The sequence below is a fragment of the Protobothrops mucrosquamatus genome, unplaced genomic scaffold, assembly GCF_001527695.2.
Source record: "Protobothrops mucrosquamatus isolate PMUCROS unplaced genomic scaffold, P.Mucros_1.0 scaffold_61, whole genome shotgun sequence".
NCBI lineage: Eukaryota > Metazoa > Chordata > Lepidosauria > Squamata > Viperidae > Protobothrops > Protobothrops mucrosquamatus.
Genome location: NW_015386137.1, coordinates 362,116 through 384,451, shown reverse-complemented (window position 1 = coordinate 384,451; position 22,336 = coordinate 362,116). Strand labels below are relative to the sequence as shown.

General features: G+C 47.9%; 1 protein-coding gene across 1 annotated transcript in view; it reads right to left on the bottom strand.

Moving 5' to 3' along the window:
• UBE2R2 (ubiquitin conjugating enzyme E2 R2) overlaps positions 1–21,260 on the bottom strand; it is a 52,142-nt gene extending 30,882 nt beyond the window's left edge. Inside the window, exon 1 of the mRNA XM_015812485.1 lies at positions 21,057–21,260. Within this exon, the coding sequence (XP_015667971.1) occupies positions 21,057–21,233 (177 nt within the window). The 5' untranslated portion in view covers positions 21,234–21,260. The remainder of the gene's footprint in view (positions 1–21,056) is intronic.
• Positions 21,261–22,336: the final 1,076 nt, after the last annotated feature.

The following is a 22,336-nucleotide window of genomic DNA, read 5'->3' as shown; positions in this document are numbered from 1 at the left end:
GGAAGGGAGGGGGAGGAAGAGAGGAGGAGAGGGGACAGGGAGGAGAGGGGGAAGGAGGGAGGAGGAGGAGGGGAGAGGGAAGGAAGAGGATTGTTTTAGGTACCCTAGGGAGGAACTGGAATCAGGAAAGTTAATCCACTCCTTAAAAATACTGGCTGGCAGATTATGAGAGTTGTGGTCCCAACCAATGTAAGGATACTGGGCTAAAGGAAGGCTGGCACAAGGCATTTCCTGCAATGAACTCTTAACTTAATCCACCACAACTTTATTACTTTAACAGGAAGGGCTTCAGTCACAATATTAACAGCTGGCAGATTTATTTTTGTTCCACACCGGGCGAAGCTGAGCAATACTGAACAAAGCAGAATACAAAGGGACCCATCGCACAAAGTCATGCATAACATTCTTCAGAATGCACGCTGGGGGGGGGTGGGGGGGGGAAGAAGCATCGTCTTCAGAGACAGGCCAGCTCCACACACCTTACAAAGGAAGGTAGACCAAAATGGGACACAAACGTGAAAAAAAAAAAATGCCTGGTCAATGTTAAGGCTTCTTGGTTCTCGTCTGGGCAGGGAAAAACCTTTTCAAATCTCTTTGCCACGGATCTATTCTGCAGTCCGAGAAGCTATTTCTTTTATACACCTGAATTTAATAGGGAGGCAGGGCTGCTGAGATAGGACAATAGAGCCAGTCTTCTCAAACTGGCTGGCCTCAGGAATTCTGGGAGTTGAAGTCCACAGGGCGTAAAGGGATCAGGAATTCTGGGAGTTGAAGTCCACAGGGCGTAAAGGGATCAGGAATTCTGGGAGTTGAAGTTCATAGGCTGTAAAGGACTCAGGAATTCTGGGAGTTGAAGTCCACAGGGCGTAAAGAATTCTGGGAGTTGAAGTCCACAGGGCGTAAAGAATTCTGGGAAGTGAAGTCCACAGGGCGTAAAAGGCCCAGGAATTCTGGGAGTTGGAGTCCACAGGGCGTAAAGGGCCCAGGAATTCTGGGAGTTGAAATCCACAGGATGTAAAGGGCTCAGGAATTCTGGGAGTTGAAGTCCACAAGTTTTAAAGGGGCCAAAGTTGTCCACCCCTGCTCAACCAGGAAGTCATCAACCCTCAAGGCCATTTTGTGCTATTATGGCTAGGCCAGCCCTGTGCGGTTCCTCAGTATCTGGTTGGTAAAAAGGGAGGACTCCTTGCTTGCTAGGCACAATTGTCATGGCAACTAATGAAAAACTCAAGATTCCTCCAAATTATCATTTTGCAGGAAAATGAAGTCTGGGCTGGCTAGAAACAATTGGTTGCTTCACCTATTTATTAAGCCCTCAATAAACTCAGCAGCTCTTTGCTCTTCAGCAGCCCCCTGCCTTGGCCCTCGCTGTGCAAATGATGGGTGTTGTACAAGTTGTACACAGCAGAAATCGCACACGGCAGCGGTGTGTGTTTGTCTGTTTGTCTGTCCGTCAGATCAGCCGCCAGTTGCCAAGGGAAACTCAACACAAGGAAGAGAGGTACGAGCCAAAAGGGCAATGTTCTAGAGACACGGTGGCTCTCAAAAAGAAGGGAGAGACACTCGTGTACAACACGGGAAGTCCTCGACTTACGCCCGTTCGTTTAGTGACCGTGTCATGAAGTTGCAACGGCACTCAAAAAGGCCACACTGGCGACCGTTGCAGCATCCTCAGGGTCACGTGATCACAATCCAGATGCTTGGCCACAGGCATGGATTTATGGGAACATGGGATCAACGTTGGTGACCTTCCCAGCTGAAGGCAGTGGACCGGCACCGGGCCGCAGCAGGCCAGCAACTGGTCCGTGTAAACCAGGGCTTTTCAACCAGTGGTAGGGGTACAACCTGTGGTACATTGGCACCTGGAAGGTGGTACGCGACCATCTTAGAAAAGTAGCGGGGGAGGGGAATGGGCTGAACCGGTGGCAGCACCGCACAAGCCTGAGCAAGAGATGGCTGGAGCTGCAGGGCTGTCAGGGCTCAGCGGAAGCGCCAGGATCAGCGCCAGGCTCCAACTGGAGCTCGGCGCTGATCCTGGCGCTTCTGCTAAGCCCAGAAGAAGCGCCGATCAGCTGGAATGTTGCAGCATCTCCAGGGTCTTGTGATTTACATTCAGATGCTTGGCAACTGATTCATATTTATGACTCACAGTGTCCCAGGGTCATGTGAAGTGACCAAAACCTGCTGCAACCACCCAGGAGATGGGGGAAATAAAAACACCCACCCCCTACCCACCCTCGCTGCCAATCCTCAACAGAAATGCTCACAACAATGAAAACCTCGGACAGGGGGAAGAGCACCACCGGGTGGGCAGGCAGGTGTCTTGCTCGGCTGTGGCTTGGGGGGCACTTTTTTCAGTGCCATTGTAACTTCGGACAGTCACTAAGCGAACTGTTGTAAGTCGAGGACTACCTGTACTTTATCACTTTTTTCCTTTTTTTTTTTTGGTTATCAAGTTTTTGACACCTTGCTAGGCGACTGGTGGTTCTCGGATATTGCCATATCCTAAAAGTGGTACAATGGGTGAAAAGGTTGAAAAGCCCTGGTGTAAACGAGCAAAGCCCCATCCGCGGGGTGCAGGTAGCACTCAAACCCAGGCCCCCTCCGGTCCGTTGAAAAACCTTTCTCCACGGAATGGCTCCTTGACTTAAACCAGCCAATTAGTGACCATTTAATGTTACAATCCCCCCCCCACACACATACACAAGTACTTAGAGCCCAATTCTGAAGCTCCATTAGCTGTACTTTGGGCTGCAAAAACACCCCCCAAAATGGCTTCGCTTAATGGCTGTGGCGTTCACTTTACCGCCACCGTGTTCGCTTTAGGATTACTCGCTTTAGGATTAGCCCAGAAACGGTTGCAAAGTTGAGTCGGTCACGTGGGTGGCTCGCTTTACGACCATAATAGGCAGGCTCTATTATGGTCACAAGTCAAGGATTACCCCACTGCCACATTTTTTAAATGTTTGCTCGGTCGCTACCATGTTTCCCTGAAAATAAGATCGGATCTCATATTAATTTTTGCTCCGAATGACACATTACGGCTTATTTTCCAGTTAGGGCTTATATTCTCGTAGCAAGAATGAGATTCTGCCAATTTGCTTCTTTCATCCAGAAGTAAGTGATCACAGGCCACAAAAGTGTTAAGTGACAAGCGTTTGGTTTCACAACAATGAGACAGGACACTGACCTGTCAAAAGCCCAATGGCTCTGCAGAAAAGAGCATGACACTGCTCAGGCTAACAACACCACAATTATTTAACTCCCGTAAATTGGCTTTCACACACCGAACAGCAAATGCAATGTAGCAGTTAAGGTACTGGATGAGCCAAACTGAAGACCACTTTCAATAACTACAGAAGCCCCCCGGCTGACTCCGACCCAGTTGTTCAGTCAGGGGTCCCCAACCCCGGGTCCGTGGACCAGTACCGGGCCACGGCATACCAGCAACCGGTCCGCACAAACAAGCAAAGCCCCATCTGTGAGATGCAGGCAGCACACAAAACCACACAATCCCCGGTCCGCGGAAAAACCTCTCTCCAGGGAACCGGTCCCGGTGCTCAAAAGGTTGGGGACCTCTGTGTTCAGCTACATATGCTTTCTGGAGCTCTTGAAGGAACGGCACAAAACAAACCCCAATACAGCTAATCCTCCAACTTAACAACAGTTTTGTTTAGTGACTGCTCAAAGTTACCACGGCACTGAAAAAAGGGACTCCTCGACCATTTTTCACACTTACGGCCTCGGAAGCATCCCCATCATTCACCGGATTTACATTCAGGTGCGCAACAACCGACTCACATTTACGACGGTCGCAGTGTCCCCGAGTCATGTGACCCTTTTGTGACCTTCTGACCAGCCAAGTCAAGGGGGAAGCTAGATTCCCTTGACAATTATTGTTATTAATTTAAGAATTGCAGGGATTCGCTTAATAAATGGGGGCGAGAAAAGCCGTAAAATGGGGCAAAACTCACGTAACAAATTTCTCGCTCAACAACATAAATCTGGGGCTCAGTTGTGGTCGTAAGGTGAGGACCACTTGCAAATAATAAAAGAGACACCGAGAAAGCCACTGCATTGGTATCATTAAAATCCATTCTCTTCTGGCATGGAGTCATGCTGGGCTGGGGAATTCTGGGAGTTGAAGTCCACAGGTTTGGGCAAGTTTGGAGACCCTGCCCTAAATAGCAATCGTGACCCCGTTCTAACAGATTCCAACAAAAGCACAATTTAGCCAGCAGAATTAAATCATCGTGCCTTCGGTTTGAGCCCCAACAAACTGATCCATTTCTAACCGAGGCCTCACATGAGGTCGGCATTTTCTATTCTTATTTGGGGCACGCTGCAAAAGAAGCCCCTGCCGAATCGACTGCCAAAAGTACATCAGCTTTAGCTGTGCAGTGAAGAATGCAGAGCTAAAGGCTAAATACACACCAAATTGGACTGGCGGGAGTGAGGGGGTGTGATTAAGGGGTCTTAGTAAACTCCACCTGCCTTGAAAACCATTATCCACACTACAGGTAGTCCTCAGACTTACGCCCACAATTGAGCCCAAAAATTTCTATTGCTAAGTGAAATATTTTTGGTCACCGCGATATAAAAAAGATGTTGAGACTCTAGAAAGAGTGCAGAGAAGAGCAACAAAGATGATTAGGGGACTGGAGGCTAAAACATATAAGGAACGGCTGCTGGAATTGGGTATGTCTAGTTTAATGAAGAGAAGGACGAGGGGGGACAGGATAGCAGTCTTCCAATATCTCAGGGGCGGCCCCAAAGAAGAGGGAGTCAAGCTATTCTCCAAAGCGCCTGAAGGCAGGACAAGAAGCAACGGATGGAAATTAATCAAGGAGAGAAGCAACCTAGAACTAAGGAGAGACTTCCTGACAGTGAGAACAATTAACCAGTGGAACAACCTGCCTCCAGAAGCTGTGAATGCTCCAACACTGGAAGTTTTTAAGAAGAGACTGGACAGCCATTTGTCTGAAATGGTATAAGGTTTCCTGCCTGAACAGGGGGTTGGACTTGATGACCTCCAAGGTCCCTTCCAACTTTACTACTACTACTACTACTACTACTACTACTACTACTACTACTACTACTACTATTATATTGGTTGTTTTGCTCCATTTTACCGCCTTTTTGCCACAGTTGTTAAGTGAATCACTGCAGTTGTTAAGTTAGTGACACGGTTGTTAAGCGAACCTGGCTTCCCCATTGACTTTGCTGGTCAGAGGTCGCAAAAGGGGATCATGTGATCCCGGGACACTGCAACCGTTGTAAGTATGAGTCAGTTGTCAAGCCTCTGAATTTTGATCACGTGGCCACGGGGATGATGCAAAGGTCGTAAGTGTGAAAAACAGCGCTAAGTTGCTTTTTTCAATGCTGTTGTAACTTCTGTCACTAAATGAACGATAGTTAATGCCTGTACTGCTCAATTTTTTTCCATTTCCAAAATCTATAAACGTTTCGATCAACAAGAATCTACCAGACAAACTCGGGCCGTTCCCCGCTTAGCCGAGATGGAGATTTCACTTTGTCAAAGAATGAAATAAGATGGGCTTGGCACGATCTGTTTTTAACAAACCCGTGCTCGGCTGTTAGTTATAACTTTCTTTGTTTCTAGATGATCACAGATCTGTATTTTCATGATCTTTTCCAGTATCTTCCATAATAATAATAATAATAATAATAATAATAATAATAATAATAATAATAATAATAATAAAGTTGGAAGGGACCTTGGAGGTCATCTAGTCCAACCCCCTGCTCAGGCAGGACACCCTATACCATTTCGGACAAATGGCTGTCCAGTCTCTTCTTAAAAACTTCCAGTGTTGGAGCATTCACCACTTCTGGAGGCAGGTTGTTCCACTGGTTAATTGTTCCAACGGTCAGGAAGTTTCTCCTTAATTCTAGGTTGCTTCTCTCCTTGCTTAGTTTCCACCCGTTGCTTCTTGTCCTGCCTTCAGGCGCCTTGGAAAATAGCTTGACTCCCTCTTCTTTGGGGTAGCCCCTGAGATACTGGAACTCTGCTATCATGTCCCCCCTCATCCTTCTCTTCATTAAACTAGACATACCCAATTCCAGCAGCCTTTCCTCATATGCTTTAGCCTCCAGTCCCCTAATCATCTTTGTTGCTCTTCTCTGTACATCTGTATTGATGTTAGGCCCGATGTCGTTTCCTGTAATTAAGGAGAAACTTCCTAACAGTTTAAGAGCAATTAACCAGTGGAACGACTTGCCTTCAGAAGTTGTAGGTGCTCCAACAATAAAAGAAGAGATTGGACAGCCACTTGTCTGAAATGGTATAGAGCATGCTGGCTCAGGAATTCTGGGAGTTGAAGTCCACGAGTCATAAAAGAGCCAAGGTTGCCTACCCCTGGTATAGGGTCTCATGCTTGAGCAGGGGGTTGGACTAGAAGACCTCCAAGGTCCCTTCCAGCTATCCTGACTGAGATAAGAATTATGACTGGGGCAAAAAATATATATATGAGAATGTGAATAGACGCTTTCCCCTTATCTATCCAACCAGCTTTCTCTCCAAGGCAGAGATGAAGCTGCCTGCTGGGACAGAAAGACGCTCAGCCCTCTTGGTCGATCTGCCTTGGGCCAGCAACAGGGGATTGTTGCCATATGTACCACACACACACAGCCACCCCTACGCACGCTTGACCCAAGTCCAGGTTCCCAGCAGCCCTGATTTTCCTAATATGGCAAAGACTGTGTCAGATGTTTGGGAAATCATGTCAGGAGTTTTATAGTATATAAGCTCTTCAACATTTTTGGAGAGGCAGCCTGAATCTTTCAAAACAGCGAGACGACATCTGGATAAAAACCTTCGCAGACTACGTTGTGGACCCTCAAAAGGCTGCAGAATCTGTGTTTTTGGGTATGGAAAGATTGTTTGGTTACATTTATGGAGCTATCGCTTTCAGACAAAACAAGTTGCAAGTAACGGCCTCCTTTTTCAATAGTTATTCTTTGGGAATTCTCAGTCCAACCTCTATTGAGATTCTGCTTTGTCCACAATAATTTTAGACTCATGGTCGTGCTTCAGATACCAGGCATTCCCTGTAATAGCACTTGAGTTTATTTTTATTTTTTTAAAAAACAGAATAGCAGAATAGCAGAGTTGGAAGAGGTCTTTCTGACCCCCTGCTCAAGCAGGAGACCCCATACCATTCTGGACCTTGTATCATTCTGGACAAATGGCTGTCCAGTCTCTTCTTGAAATCCACCAGTGTTGGAGCACCTGCAACTTCTAGAGGCAATTTGTTCCACCGATTAATTGTTCTCATTAACAGGAAATTTCTACTTATTTCTAGGTTGGTCCTCTCTCCTTGATTGGTTTCCATCCATTGCTTCCTATTCTGCCTTCAGGTCCTTTTGGAGAACAGATTGACACCCCCTCCCCTACTTTGTGGCAGCCCCTCAAATATTGGAAGACAGCTATCACGTCAAGCCTAGATTAGCAGATTGTCAAGATTGCAACACAAAAGAGTCTTGCAGTACCCCATCCCTTAGGAATCCAGCTTGACTCAACACCAACTACACACACAAACACACACAGAGGGTTGCTGAGGTTTTTCCCTCCTCTAGTTTTTTCTCATTTTCAAGTCAATCAACCAGAATAATAATGTTGGAAGGGACCTTGAAGGTCTTCTAGTCCAATCGCCTCTGCTCAAGCAGGAGACCCCATGCCATTTCAGCCAAATGGCTGTCCAGTCTCTTCTGGAAAAATTCCACAACTTCTGGAGGTAATCCATTCCACTGATTAATTAGCAGAATAACAGAGTTGGAAGGGACCATGGAGGTCTTCTAGTCCAACCCTTGCTCAGGCAGGAGAGACCCTCTACCATGCGAGACAAATGGCTGCCCAGTCTCTTCTTAAAAGCCTCCAGTGATGGAGCACCCATAACTTCTGAAGGCAAGCTGTCCCACTAGTTAATTGTCCTCACTTCTAGGAAGTTTCTCCTTAATTCCAGGTTGCTTTTCTCCTTAATTAGTTTCCACCCATTGTTTCTTGTCCTGCTTTCTGGTGCTTTGGAAAATAAGTTGACCCTTCCTCTTCTTTGTGGCAGCCCCTCAAATACTGGAACACTGCTATCACTTCACCCCAGTTCTTCTTTTGTCTAGACTGGCCATACCCAATTCCTGCAACCGTTCTTCATGTTCATAACCGATCTTCAATCTTCAAATATTGGAGGACTGTTATCGTGTCTGTATGATGCTTTGAAAATACTTTTCCTTTGCTGACCAGCAACGGTCCAGGGCATTCATCCATCCCATGCTGATCGCAAGCGATGGAACCCACCTCCCTAGTCGTTATCGTCGGTCGGCCAAGCCTTTCACCCCCACTGGAGCCTGGAGTTTGTGGAAGGAGGGCGACGCGCAGCTTAGACAAAGAACACATGCTTAGCAGGGAGAAGATTCCAGATTTAATCAGCATCATTTGCAATTAAAATAGGGCTGCGGGGACACAGGAGGGTTTTTTTTTTTTACCCAGGGTGTTTGAATGCTGCTGCTGTTGTTACCGGGCCCGTCATTTGGAGCAACAAGAACTAATGGCCTGACAAGGTGTATAAGGGTAAAGGATTATATATAATCAAATCAATACTGATTTGAATTGCTGATCACCTGGAAAGGGATCGGGAGTCGGGAGTTGCTCTGCCACGGCTATGAAACACTCAAGAGAAGAAGAGACAGGCTGGGCTGCCAGAGAGAATCCCAGGAAGCTAATTAGATAATGGAGAGCTCTCCAGGGACCAGGGGAAGGAGTGAGAATCTATTGAGTACAGGGTTGTGAAGATAAAAGCTCTCTTATCCAAGACCAGGGAAGCTAACTGCAGGCAAAACAAAGAGGATCACGGGAAGCGCACAGGAAGCGATACTTAACTGCTTTATACTGCATTGGCGAGGCCACATTTCAATCAGAATAGAGCTGGAAGGGACTTTGGAGGCCTTCTAGCCCAACCCCCTGCTCAAGCAGGAGACCCTGTGCCAATTCCAGGCAAGTGGGCTGTCCAGTCTCTTCTTAGAAACCTCCAGTGATGGAGAACCCACAGCTTCTGGAGGAAAGCCCTTCCACTGGTTAATTGTTCTCGCTGTTAGGAAGTTTCTCCTTAGTTCCAGGTTGCTTCTCTCCTTGATTACTTTTCATCCACTGTTTCTTGCCCTGCCTTCTGGTGCTTTGGAAAATAAGCTGACCCCCCTCGTCTTTGGGGCAGCCCCTCAAACACTGGAATGCTGCTATCATGTCTCCCCTAGTTCTTTTTGAAATATTGCGTCCAGTTCTGGTCACCAGGATACAACACGAGATACTGAGATCTTACAAAGGGGGCAGAGAAGAACGATTAAGATAATCAGGGGCCTGTACAATGAGTGGTTGTGGGAACTGTGTATGTTTAACCTAAAGAAGAGAAGGCTTGCAGTGTTCCAATATCTCAGGGGCTGCCACAAAGAAGAGGGGGTCAAGCTATTCTCCAAGGCACCTGAAGGCAGGACAAGAAGCAACGGATGGAAACTAATCAAGGAGAGAAGCAACCTGGAACTAAGGAGAAATTTCCTGACAGTGAGAATGATTAAGCAATGGAACACGCTTTGCCTCCCAGAGTTGTGGATGCTCCATCAGTAGAGGTTTACAAGAAAAGATTGGACAACAATTTGTCTGGGATGGGATGAGGACTCCTGTCTTGGACAATGGGTTGGACTAGAAGACCTCCAAGGTCTCTTCCAGCCTCATGATTCTATCTCTTGATACTGCTTTTATTAGATTCATCTTCTTAGTTTTAGAAATCACACCTGGTCCTTTTGCTCTACCATCCAGGGAGAGGAGGGCTTGGTTAATTTAGCAGAAACACTGCAAGAGCAGGGAAAAGACTATACAAATGTAGAGAGAAGCATTAAACAGAAGCAGGCCAAGACCCCAACCTAAATGGAAAAGGCATAGAATCAAAACCATGTGAAGTATTAGTACCGCTTTATGAAGCCTAAGTGAGGCCACATCTGGAATACTGCATCCCGTTTCAGTCACATTACAAAAAAGAGGCTGAGACTCTGGAAAAAGTGATCAGAAGATTAACTAAGATGATTAAAGGACTGCAGACTAAAACCAATGAAGAACGGTTGCAGAAACTGGGTATGGCCAGTCTAGAGAAAAAGAAAGACTAGGGGGGACATGATATCAGTCTTCCAGTATTTGAGGAGCTGCCACAAAGAACAAGGGGGTCAACTTATTCTCCAAAGCAAAAGAGGGCAGGACAAGAAACAATGGTTGGAAACTGATCAAAGAGAGAAGCCACCTGGAATTAAGGAGAAACTTCCCAATAGTGAGAGCCATTAACCAGTGGAACAGCTTGCCTCCAGAAGTTGTGGGTGCTTTTTTAGACAACTGAAGTGATATAGGGTCCCCTGCTTGAGCAGGGGGTTGGACTAGAAGACCTCCAAGGTCCCTTCCAGCTCTATTCTGACTGATTGAAAAAGACACTGGTTGGGCAAAGCACTAAAGAGATTCTGATTTCTTCAACCAGTTGGCAAGGATTTCCTCCGGCACCCAGGCAAGGTTTAGGACAGACATGTCAAACACAAGGCCCGGGGGCCGGATGCGGCCCGCGAAGTGGTTTCATGTGGCCCGCGAAGCCATCCTGGAAACAGTGAGGGAACGGCCCCTGCTGCCTTGGCCCTGGCCCAGGCCAGGAGGGAACCAATGTACAATTTTGTGGTGGCCATCTATGCTGAAACGCATTCAGTCTTAGCTCCACAAGACCGTCTAGAACAGTGGTTCTCAACCTGTGGGTCGGGACCCCATTTGGGGTCGATCAACCATTTCATGGGGGTCGCCAAGCAAGGCTGTCCGCCATTTTTTTTGTCCGCCATTTTTTTTGTCCGCCATTTTTTCCCCTTTTCCGGCGGGTGCCTTACCTCCCTTGGGCTGGGCCAGCTGGTGGTCGGCCTGCTCCGTCTCTGCCGCTTGCCAGCTACGCCTCGGCCAGCACAGGGGGCAGAACCACGCATGCGCGGCGCTCCCGGGCAGGGAAAGTCCTCGACTTACGACCGGTTGGGTAGTCCTCGACTTACGACCGGTTTAGTCCTCGACTTATGACCGGTTTAGTCCTCGACTTACGACCGGTTGGGGTCACGGCATTAAAAAGGTTGAGAACCACTGGTCTAGAAACAGCGAGGAACCAGCCCCTGCCGCGTCGGCCCCATCCCCTGGGTGCATGCTGGGGAGGTGTCACCCTTTGTGAGGAATGAAGAAATGGACCGTGCCTTGGCGCTTGCCCCGGTCCCACCCCCTTCTGCCAGGGACCCTCAGATCTGTCCCACTCCTGCCCAGACCCCCACAGGCACCCTTGACGCAAACGATGTAGAGCTGGCCGCACCTACCCAGTAAGCCACACCCACTCCATCCAGGCCCACCCAGTAGGCCGCACCCACCCGCCCTCCTCCGAGGGCAACCGCAATGCTGATGCGGCCCTCAATGAAATTGAGTTTGACATCCCTGGTTTAGGAGGACAGCCACGTGTAGTGACTTTCGTCTAGTGCGCTCAGGGCCAGTGCAAATGAGCTTCCATGACAGCTTCTTGGCAACTGATCTCCGGAACAAAGTCCCTTCGGCTGGTGCTGCAAATCCCACTCTATGGTTCACTGATCACTGCAGAATAAATAAGCATGGTGTTCCTCAGGACGGAGGGGGTCCTAAATAACAGAATTAACAGAATAAGAGAGTTGGAAGGGACCTGGGAGGTCTTCTAGTACAACCCCCTGCTCAAGCAGGAAACGCTATATAATTTCAGACAAAAGGTTGTCCAATCTCTTTTGGAAAGAGATTTGGGGAAGGAAGTCCTAGGACAGAGGCCCCCAACCTTTTGGGCACCAGGGACCGGTTCGGTGGAGAAAGGTTTTTCCATGGACCAGAGAGTGTGTGGTTTTGTGTGCTGCCTGCATCTCACACATGGGGCTTTGTTTGTTTGTGTGGACAGTTTGCTGGCGTGCCACTGCCCCGTACCGGTCCACAGACCGGGGGTTGGGGACCCCTATCCTAGGAGATTCAAATGAGAAGCTTGGAGTTGAGTACGTTCATGTTAGGAGATGTGAAATGTGAAATGTATGGATGTGAAAGTTGGACCATAAGAAAGGCCGAGCGCCAAAGAATGGAGGCCTCTGAACTCTGGTGCTGGAGAAGACTCCTGCAAGTCCCCTGGACTGCAAGGCGATCAAACCGGTCAGTCCTAGAGGAGATCAACCCCGACTGCTCTTTAGAAGGCCAGATCCTGAAGTTGAAACTCAAGTCCTTTGGCCACCTAATGAGAAGGAAGGACTCACTGGAGAAGAGCCTAATGCTGGGAAAGATTGAGGGCAAGAGAAGAAGGGGACGTCAGAGAATGAGGTGGCTGGATGGAGTCCCTGAAGCAGTAGATGTGAGCTTAAATGGACTCCAGAAGATGGTAGAGGACAGGAAGGCCTGGAGGAACGTTGTCCATGGGGTAGCGATGGGTCGGACACGACTTCACAATTAACAACAACAAATGTGAAGAGAAGAGAAGAGAAGGGAAGACAAGAGAAGAGAAGAACTAGTCTTTCCGTTTTTTCCTGGCTGGGAAACAGCAGAAGTCTCCAAGCTTGTGGACTTCAACTACCAGAATCCCTGGGTATCCAGGTGTCAAATCCATTTAAAACAGACCTCCTCAGTTTTAACTACAGGTAATCCTCGACTTACGACAGTTCATTTGGGGACCATTCAAAATTACAACGGCACTGAAAAAAGGGACTTATGACCATTTCTCACACTTATGACTGTTGCAGCAGCCCCGTGGTCACACGATTTCCATTCCGACGCTTGGCAACTGGTTCATATTTACGACGGCTGCTGTGTCCCAGGGTCATGCGATCCCCTTTGGCGACCTTCTGACAAGCAAAGTTAACGGTGAAGCCAGATTCACTTAACGACCGAGCTACTAACTTAACGCCGGCACCAATTCACTTCACAACTGTGGCGAGAGAGATCATAAAAATGGAGCAAAACTCACTTAAACTGTCTCGCTGAGCAACAGAAATCTGGGGCTCAATTGTAGTCGTGACTACCTGTATCAACGTTAGAAGGCCACAATCATCCTTGATTTCTACTTTGCAGGAACACATCGAAATTGTTCGTTGCGTGATGTCATCCTAACCTTTTATTTTGAGAATTTGCTTTCCCAGCAGGTTAACAGAAAACAACGTGACAGAAAAAACCTGTTAAGGCCCAGAACAAGCTACGCTGAGAGCCTACGAGCACTCCTTGGGCCAAAGAATAGCCATGTCGCCCCGCGTTAATCTTTGGAAACGCTGTAGCTGGTACTGGCCATCCACAGATCTATTTGGGAAAAGGCACGGAATCCCTACTTAGCCTCTGAGCTTCTCTTTTTTCCTTCAAGATTGCCAAAGAAGGAAGGGACGGTGCCCTTAAGACTAGCCACAGTCAACTCTATGGCGAACTCTAAATTATTTCATCGGCTTCTTTCCAGTAGTTTATTCCTAAGGTGGCTGAATTTGATCATCTAGATCAGTGATGGCGAACCTTTTAGAGACCGAGTGCCCAAACTGCAACCCAAAACCCACTTATGTATCATCGGGTGCCGGGTGGGCGTAGCCCATTGAGTGGGCGTGGCTGCGACAGACTGGGTGGGCCTAAAAAGTTCAATCAATCAATTCCAACTTTGTGAGATCTTTTTTTTTCCCGCGAGACATTGAAATTGATTGATTCTTTTTTTTTTTGTACATGGCAGTGAAGGCCTAAAGCGAAAAGGTTTTATAAAACCCAGCTGAAGGCCTAGGACTTGGGCAACGGCGTGCGTGCCCACAGAGAGGGCTCTGCGTGCCGCCTGTGGCACGCGTCCCATAGGTTCACCACCATGGATCTAGGTTAAGCTTGGGTCAAAAATTGATTGGAATAAGAACAGGGGGCGTACAAAACACAGAGACTTACTGCTACCCAGTTTATGGTTGAAAATAGCATCCCAAATGTCACTGCAGGTAGTCCTCGACTTATAACCATTTCTTGAGCGGCCGTTTGACGTTACAACAGTACTGAAAAAGCGTCTGGCGACCATGTTTCACACTTACGGCCACTGCAGCATCCCCCATGGTCGCATGACCAAAATTGAGACACTTGGCAACTGGTTCATACTTACGATGGTCACAGTGTCCCTGGGGGTCACGTGATCCCCTTTTGCGACCTTCTGACAAGCAAGGTCAACGGGGAAGCCAGCTTCACTTAAGAACCCTGTCACTAATGAGCAGGGGGTTGGACTCGATGACCTCCAAGGTCCCTTCCAACTTTATTATTATTATTAACTACAATGATTCACTTAGCAACTATGGCAAGAATGGTTGTAAAATTGAGGCAAAACTCACTGAAGAACTATCCCACGAAACAACAGAAATTTTGGGGTCTCTTCTGGTTTATAAATCGAAAACTACTTGTATTATCTGCTTGTTTTCTTGCAGACCTTTCTAGGTAACATCCTCAGTGCTAGTAAGGAGTGTGGTTTGCTGTCAATATATATCAGGGTTAGTCAACCTTGGCTCTTTTATGACTTGTGGACTTCAACTCCCAGAATTCCTGAGCCAGCACAGCTGGCTCAGGAATTCTGGGAGTTGAAGTCCACGAGTCATAAAAGAGCCAAGGTTGACTACCCCTGGTATATATCCTGGTGTCTTAGGGATTCTTTGATTGGGCTGTTTACTGATGGCTCTTTGGCAGTTTCTTGATTGGGGTATTGCTTAATTAATTGCTGGTCTGAAGTCCAATAAAACTGCTTTTATCGGGCGCTCACATTCTATTATCCCAGGATCAAAAAGCAGTATACGGTAGGCCATTTTTTTCTACAGGTCTGGGACACAGATCAGGCTGATGGATAAATTTCCTGAAACGCTGTAAAAATAATCCTCTTAAATCATAGCATTAGTGTCGGTGTACATGTCTCTCATCTTCAAAAAGCTACCGAACCTGATGCGTCTCAGCTATTGATTCCAGAATGGCCACTTTTTCCCTCTGTTGATTATGAAACCCAAAAACTTGACCGTGGCAGCGAAAGGCAACCCGTGAAGGAAAAAAAGTTTTCCTCTGTTAAAAAAATAATTCATACGGAAGAAGAATGGAGACATGTTCAAAAACGGGTAAGGAAATCTTCAAAGGATGCAGGGATCCTCAGAGGCCACGAGGGCCTTCTAAGTTGTGGAACCGCACGTGTGAAAAGCCAGAAAGATGCGACCAGATTTCCTGCTGTGTATTTTTTCTAGGAAAGATCCTGTGCGCCATTTGGCTTTAATTGCTTGCTCTTTATCAAAGTAACAGATTGACTGTATATGTTCTTTATGCTGGTTCATTGCATGGCTCCCTTTCGTGGGCTTTGACCATCAATAAAGGAAAATATTTGTAGCTCAGCGTTGAAATGAGGGGGCCCTTGGTGCTCTCTGAGCTTGGTGTTTTTCTTGCAGATGTTTCATGACCCAACTAAGTAACATCATAAGTGCTAGAAAAGAGTGGGATCTGCAGTGAGGAGGAGGAGGACCCTGGGGTCCTTGCAGCTCTCTGAGCTTGGTGGTTTTCTTGCAGACCCTAACTAGGTGACATCACCCATCTTATAATAATAATAATAATAATAATAATAATAATAATAATAATAATAATAATAATAATAATAATAATAATAGTAGTAGTAGTAGTAGTAGTAGTAGTAGTAGTAGTAGTGGTAGTAGTAGTAGTAATAATAATAATAATAATAATAATAATAATGATGATGATGATAAAGTTGGAAGGGACCTTGAAGGTCATCTAGTCCAACCCCCTGCTCAGGCAGGAAACCCTATACCATTTCAGACAAATGGCTGTCCAGTCTCTTCTTAAAAACTTCCAGTGTTGGCGCATTCACCGCTTCTGGAGGTAGGTTGTTCCACTGGTTAATTGTTCTAACTGTCAGGAAGTTTCTCCTTGGTTCTAGGTTGCTTCTCTCCTTGGTTAGTTTCCACCCGTTGCTTCTTGTCCTGCCTTCTGGTGCTTTGGAGAATAGCTTGACTCCCTCTTCTTTGGGGGCAGCCCCTGAGATACTGGAACACTGCTATCATGTTCCCCCCCCCTTGTCCTTCTCTTCGTTAAACTAGACATACCCAATTCCAGCAGCCGTTCCTTATATGTTTCAGCCTCCAGTCCCCTGATCATCTTTGTTGCTCTTCTCTGTACTCTTTCTAGAGTCTCAACATCTTTTTTACATCGTGGTGACCAAAACTCGATGCAGTATTCCAGGTGTGGCCTTACCAAGGCATTGTAAAGTGGTATTAATACTTCACATGATCTTGATTCTATCCCTCTGTTAATGCAGCCTAGCACTGTGTTGGCTTTTTTGGCAGCTGCAGCACACGGCTGGCTCATATTTAAATGATTGTCCACTAGGACTCTGAGATCCCTCTCACAGTTACTACTATTGAGCAAGGTACCCCCTTATACTATACCTGTACATTTGGTTTTTCTTGCCTAAATCTTTTAAAAATCTTCCAGAAAATTTCAGTTAAGTCCCTAATTTCCTAGGGAGCTACAATTACTGTGTGAATTAGTGCACTCAGCATTTTATTTGCATCAGGTCCAATAAGTTGCATTGATGGTCTCCAGAGTACATTTACTTTTTTTTTTTTTTTAAGAAGGACTGAAGAAAATCACCCTCTATGGTTCTGAGCACAGAGTTAAATGGAATTTTGTTGCCCAGGTAGAAGCAGCAACTTTCTGGAGACCAGATAATCTGGAAAAACAACCAAGGTCATTCCCCACCCTGTCCTGCATGCATTCAGCTTGCCTGTCATTGAAAGATACCTGCCTTGGTGGACCTGGGTTTCACCCAGCCGAACCATTACGTTCCTAATCTGCCTCCCCATAATATGGCGGTAGATGATCTGGACTAGGCATTTCAGTCTTGTTTTCTGTCTACTAATATGTGAAATTTCATATTCAGGACACGAGGCTCACGACGCTGATTTTTTAAAAAGCTGTTTTTCATGTTTATGGGTTCTCTCTCCAAGGGGTTCAGGCCAGCATGCCTCGTCTTATGTTTACAACCATTTTAGGATAACTACTGCTCCCCTGTGGGTTGAAAACGTCCCGCTGGCATCTCCACAGGAGAGATGTGCGAGAGAGGTTTATGGTTTCATGGAATTTCTTGGACACTGACTGCTGTGACGTTGAGCGAAAAAGTCATAGGCTGCAAATATACTGCAGCCTACCTTTGCGAGTTTGTTTAGCCCTATCCTCTGAAACCCTGATTCTCAGTTCCCCTGTCTACTCATTTCACCCACACCCTTAGTGTGGTGTGGCCATGACAATCCTAGTTTATTATCTTCTGGCGTTACTTTTAAGTGCTTTGAATAAGGAGAAACACAGATGTCAGCTTGTAAAACTCACATTAAATTAGCAAGTTGTAGTCCTATAACCAGGGACAATCAATTCTGCGATTCACGATAGGGCTCTAAAATTAAACCCAACCCAAGTTTTTACAGTACAGCTATCAGCCAGTACTTAGCTACACTGAAAATGAAGCAAGTATTATTGAGCAACAAGAACACGACACGCTTATAACTTATGAGTTCAGTCTCAAACGTATTTACTTAGATAGCAGTTAGAGGGAGGATATTGCAAGATATATTTTAATAACTGTTTGGGGTCCCTGTGCTTTCAGAACAGCCACTGGCTTCCCAAGGAAGGGCTTCAAATGGAGTGTCCAGTCTTGGCAACTTTAAGTCTTGTGGACTTCAACTCCCAGGCTTCCCCATGCTGGCTGGGGAATTCTGGGAGTTGACGTCCACAAGCCCTGCCTTAAAATATATTCATAAAGCAGGCAAAATCCAACCAGCTATTCATCAGAACCACCCCCAGAAAGGACCACTATTACCTTGCATATGACAATACACACATATGTATAAAATACTTAAAAAATAATTTTCAAGTAATAAGGGTATTTTTCACTTAATAGGATATTAAAGTATTTTGCCAGAATTTGCAAAGCACATTCTAAAAGTTCATTTATTTACCAGTTCACTGCAAATACTGCATTCAACACCTTCCCTCTCCAAATGAAATCAGTGCATGGCAAAATTATTTTGCCTCCACACTTTTAAAACCCTAGGATTAAAAAAAAAAAGCATTCATTTCCCTAACATTTTACATAGAAAGTTAACCCACCTGCCTTAAATACAGGCAGCGCACCGCCAGATAAGCCGCCCAGATTGACAAATGTTAGGAGCAAGAAGACCTAAACATCTGGAGATTAAAAAAAAAAGTGGGGTGACCCTAATAAAAATAGGATCAGGGCTCTGATTACATGGTCACTGCTTTTTAACTTCCTTTTTTCTGGTTTCCTCCTATCAGTTGCTCCTGATTTGAAAAGTCTTTCCGTTGAAAAGAATTAATTAAACCAGAGGCGGGGAACTATGGTCCCTTTGATGACTTGTGGACTTCAACTCCCAGAATTCCTGAGCCAGCCAGGAATTCTGGGAGTTGAAGTCCACAAGTCATCAAGTTCTCCACCCCTGAATTAAATCATTCAGATATGCTCCTAAAACACAGTCCCTCTCCTCCAATGCACATTCAGATTAGAAATGTCCATTATTATTTACTGGACACACAAATTAGGTTGAGTGTTCCGTGAAGGATCCTTTTCAAGATCCAAAATGCTCCAGGTAAACGCAAAGAGAAATACCTGTCCACTTTTGGTTCCTAAAGCAAGCTACTTCTTTACATGAGAAGGGTGCATTCTGCATTCCCAGTGCCCGTCCTCCCAACATAATTCTGATTTTTACATATTTATTTTTTATTACATTTACATGCGGCTCATCTCGCATATAAAGTGTGAGATAATACGTGAGATAAACTTTCTCTCTCACATATAAAGCGATTCTGGGCAGCCTTATAAGTAATTTGGATTTGGATCCTATCTACATAATCCTCCAGTTTGGGTTCCTTTCAACCAAAGGCAGGGAGGATTCCATCCTTTTGTCTCCCAGGGGCTGGAGGGGGGAGGAGAACTGGAACTGGTTTTATTTTTATTTATTAAATTTATATGCCGCCTATATAAACACTGTTAAAACAGCCATGGGAGGATTGCACAGTGGATAAAAAGGTTAAAGAAAAGATAATAGGAAGATTAAATTAAGAATTTGGTTCTTTTTCCATGCATGATACCAGCCAGCCAGAAATGCAGGGGGAGAAAAGCAAAGGGATGGCCCTGAAAAGCAGGAAAGGGGGGGGGGGGCTCTGAAGGGCTGGGCTCCAACCCTCCCCAGTTGCCTGGTTTTCCCCAGGGGGCCTCAGGAGAAGGGGGGAAATTGGGGGGGGGGAGAGCTAAGAGGACCAGACACAGCCCCTCCTCTCTCATTGAAATGCATGGGTTGGGGGGGGGAAGAGAAGGGAGTCTCTGAGGAACAAAGCAAGAAGAAAAGGCGCCCCTGAATGCAGGAAGACCCTCATTAAAGTGAGGGGCCAAAGCAGGGAAACAGTCATGAAATGTGGGGTGCAAAAAGGGGGGAGACCCCCATAAAAAGCAGGGAACAGAAGCGGAGCAGGCCTCATGAAAACCAGGGTGCCAAAGTGAGGAGACCCCCATGAAAAGCAGGGCGCAAAAAGCAGGGAGACCCTCACGAAAAGCAGGGAGACCTTTATTAAAAACAAGATGCCAAAGCAGGGAGACTATGAAAACTGGGGTACAAAACCAGGGGGACCCTCATGAAAAGAGGGAAGACCCGCTGAAAAAGCGGGATGCTAAGCAGGCAGACCCTCATCAAAAACGGGGAGCCAAAGCGGGGAGACCGCCATGAAAAATGGGGTGCCAAACCAGAGAGTCCCTCGTAAAGAGGGGAGACCCTCATTAAAAATGGGCTGCAAACTGGGGAAGGCCCTTCATGAAAAACAGGGAAACCCTCAGAAACACAGGGTGCCAAAGTGGGGTGACCACCATGAAAAGTGGGGTGCCTCCCGCACGAAAAGCGGGGAGGACGACCCTCATTAGAAAAAAGGGTGCAAACCCGGAGAGGCCCTCATGAAAAAAATGAGGAGACCTTCATCTAAAGCCGGGTGTCAAAGCAGGAGACCGCCATGAAAAGTGAGGGGCAAAACTAGGGAGACCCTCCTTAAAAAGTGGGATGCCAAACTGAGAGACCCCCCTGTGAAAAGCAGGCTGCAAACCCAGGAAGGCCCTCCTGGAAAGAAGGGAGACCCTCCTCGAAAAGGGGGCTCAAACCTGGGGAGGTCCCCAAAAAGGGGGCACAAGCCCAGAAAAACGGGCAGACCCTCACGAAAAAGAGGGGTGCCAGAGCGGGGAGACTGCCATGAAAAGTGGAGTGGAAAGGCAAGGAGACCCTCACGAAAAGCGGGGAGACCCCGCTTAAAAAGCCACAGCAGGGGGTGGGACCGTGTAAAGTGGGGTGCCAAACTAGAGGGACCAAAGCAGGGGGACCCTCCTGAAAAGTGGGGTGCCAAACCAGAGACACCCTCCCTTACAAAAAGCGGGGTGACATTAGACAGCGGGGTGCAAACTGGGGAGACCCTCATGCAAAATGGGGAGACCCTCATGAAAAAGCAGGGTGCAAAGCCCAGGGGGGGCGCATAGAGAAGCCCCTTCCCATCACGCAGCTCCTCCCCCCGTAAGGCGCCTCTGGGGGGGGCGGACCCCCCACCGGGGGGGTCGTCTTTCCCCTTACGAGCTTGTGAAAAACAGGAAGACCCCCATGAAAAGTGGGATGAAAAGTGGGGTGCCGAGCCAGAAAGACCCTCCCTCACGAAAAGCGGGGGGGGGGACGCTCATGAGAAAGCGGGGTGCCAACCCCTGGTCTGAGGGGGGGGCGCCCAGAGAAGCCCCTCCCCGGGTGGGGGCCCCCTCCCCCGGGTGGGGGGGCGAGTCCTCCCGCCCCGGGGTCCCCCCCCTCCGAGGAGGGCGTCGCTCCCCTCCCCCAACCGCCCCCTCCCGTGCCAGGCCCGCGCGCGCGCCCCCCCCGGTGGGGGGCGGGGCCGGGCCTGGGGGGGCGGAGCCTCTCACCTTGAAGTAGCCGCCCTCGTAGAGCGTGTTGGGCGGCCCGAAGATGGCCACCTCCCAGTTGTACAGGTCGGACTCGTCGACCAGGGTGATGCGGAAGCCCTCCACCGGCTCCTCCTGCAGCCCCTTCAGCTCCAGCATCAGCGCCTTCTGCGAGCTGCTCACCTGCTGCTGCGCCATGGCGGAGGACGAGGCGGCGGGGGACGGCGAGGCGGGCGCCGCTCAGGACGGGACGGGCCGGGCCGCGGCGGGCCAGGCCGGGCTAGGNAAGGCGACGAGCGCGGCCTGCGCCACCGAGCGAGGCAGCCGCGCACCCCGAGCCCGCTTCGCTCCCCACCGGCGGCGCCCTCGACGCCGCCGCTGCCGCCGCTTCCTTTTGTGACGGCGACGCCGCTCGCGCGCGCTGACGTGAACGCGCACGCTCCGCCCGGTAGGCTCCACCCTCCTGCCGCCGCCGCCGCTGCTTCCGCCTCCCTGGCAGGCGGCGCAGGCCGGCCGGCCGCCTCTCCGCGCACGCGCACGCAGAGGCGGCTTTGGCCACGCTCTCGGTTACGTCAGAGGCGGCCTTGGCAACGCCCCCGGTTACGTGAGAGGCGGCTTTATTGGGGCCGATTGCCAGCGCTTCTGATTGGCTGGGCTGAAACGCCCATCTCGCTCCCTCGCTCGCTCTCAAGCGCTCTCTCGGCGAATGTTTAGTCTAATCCCGCCTTTTAGCGTAATATCATTGGCTGGCTCCATGGTACACGCCCTAAGGGAAGGAAGCGTTCGGCCATTGGCCACTAGTTGTTAAAAAGTACTCAGCCGCCTTCAGGGATTGGCTGGTTTCCGCCTGTGTTTTCCAACCTCTTGTGCGGTGGGAAGGCGTTTAAGCGTCTCTTAAATGGACGGAACCATTAAGCCATTGAAAGGGGGGGCGGTTTGTCTGAAATGGTGCGTTTTCAAGAAAAAAGGGTCGTTTTGGGGTGCTAATTTGTTTGTTGGGCGTTATTTCCAAAATCTTTTGCAGTAATGAAGGCGGGAAATTGCCATAAAAGATGCAATAAAACGTAGGCAACGGATCAATGATATAATTGTCACAATATGTAGTTGTACATGTAAAGGTAGGCAAGCGCTCGTATAGATAAATCACACAATTCCCTCTGCTATAGAACATGGTTTATGTTCTGGTTTATGCAATAACGTGAAGCAGCCCCCTTGGATCACATTAATGCATTGGGCCAAATCATGTGTAAACCACCATTAGGCTAAGCTTTGATGTAACTACATATAAGCCATGGTTAAAC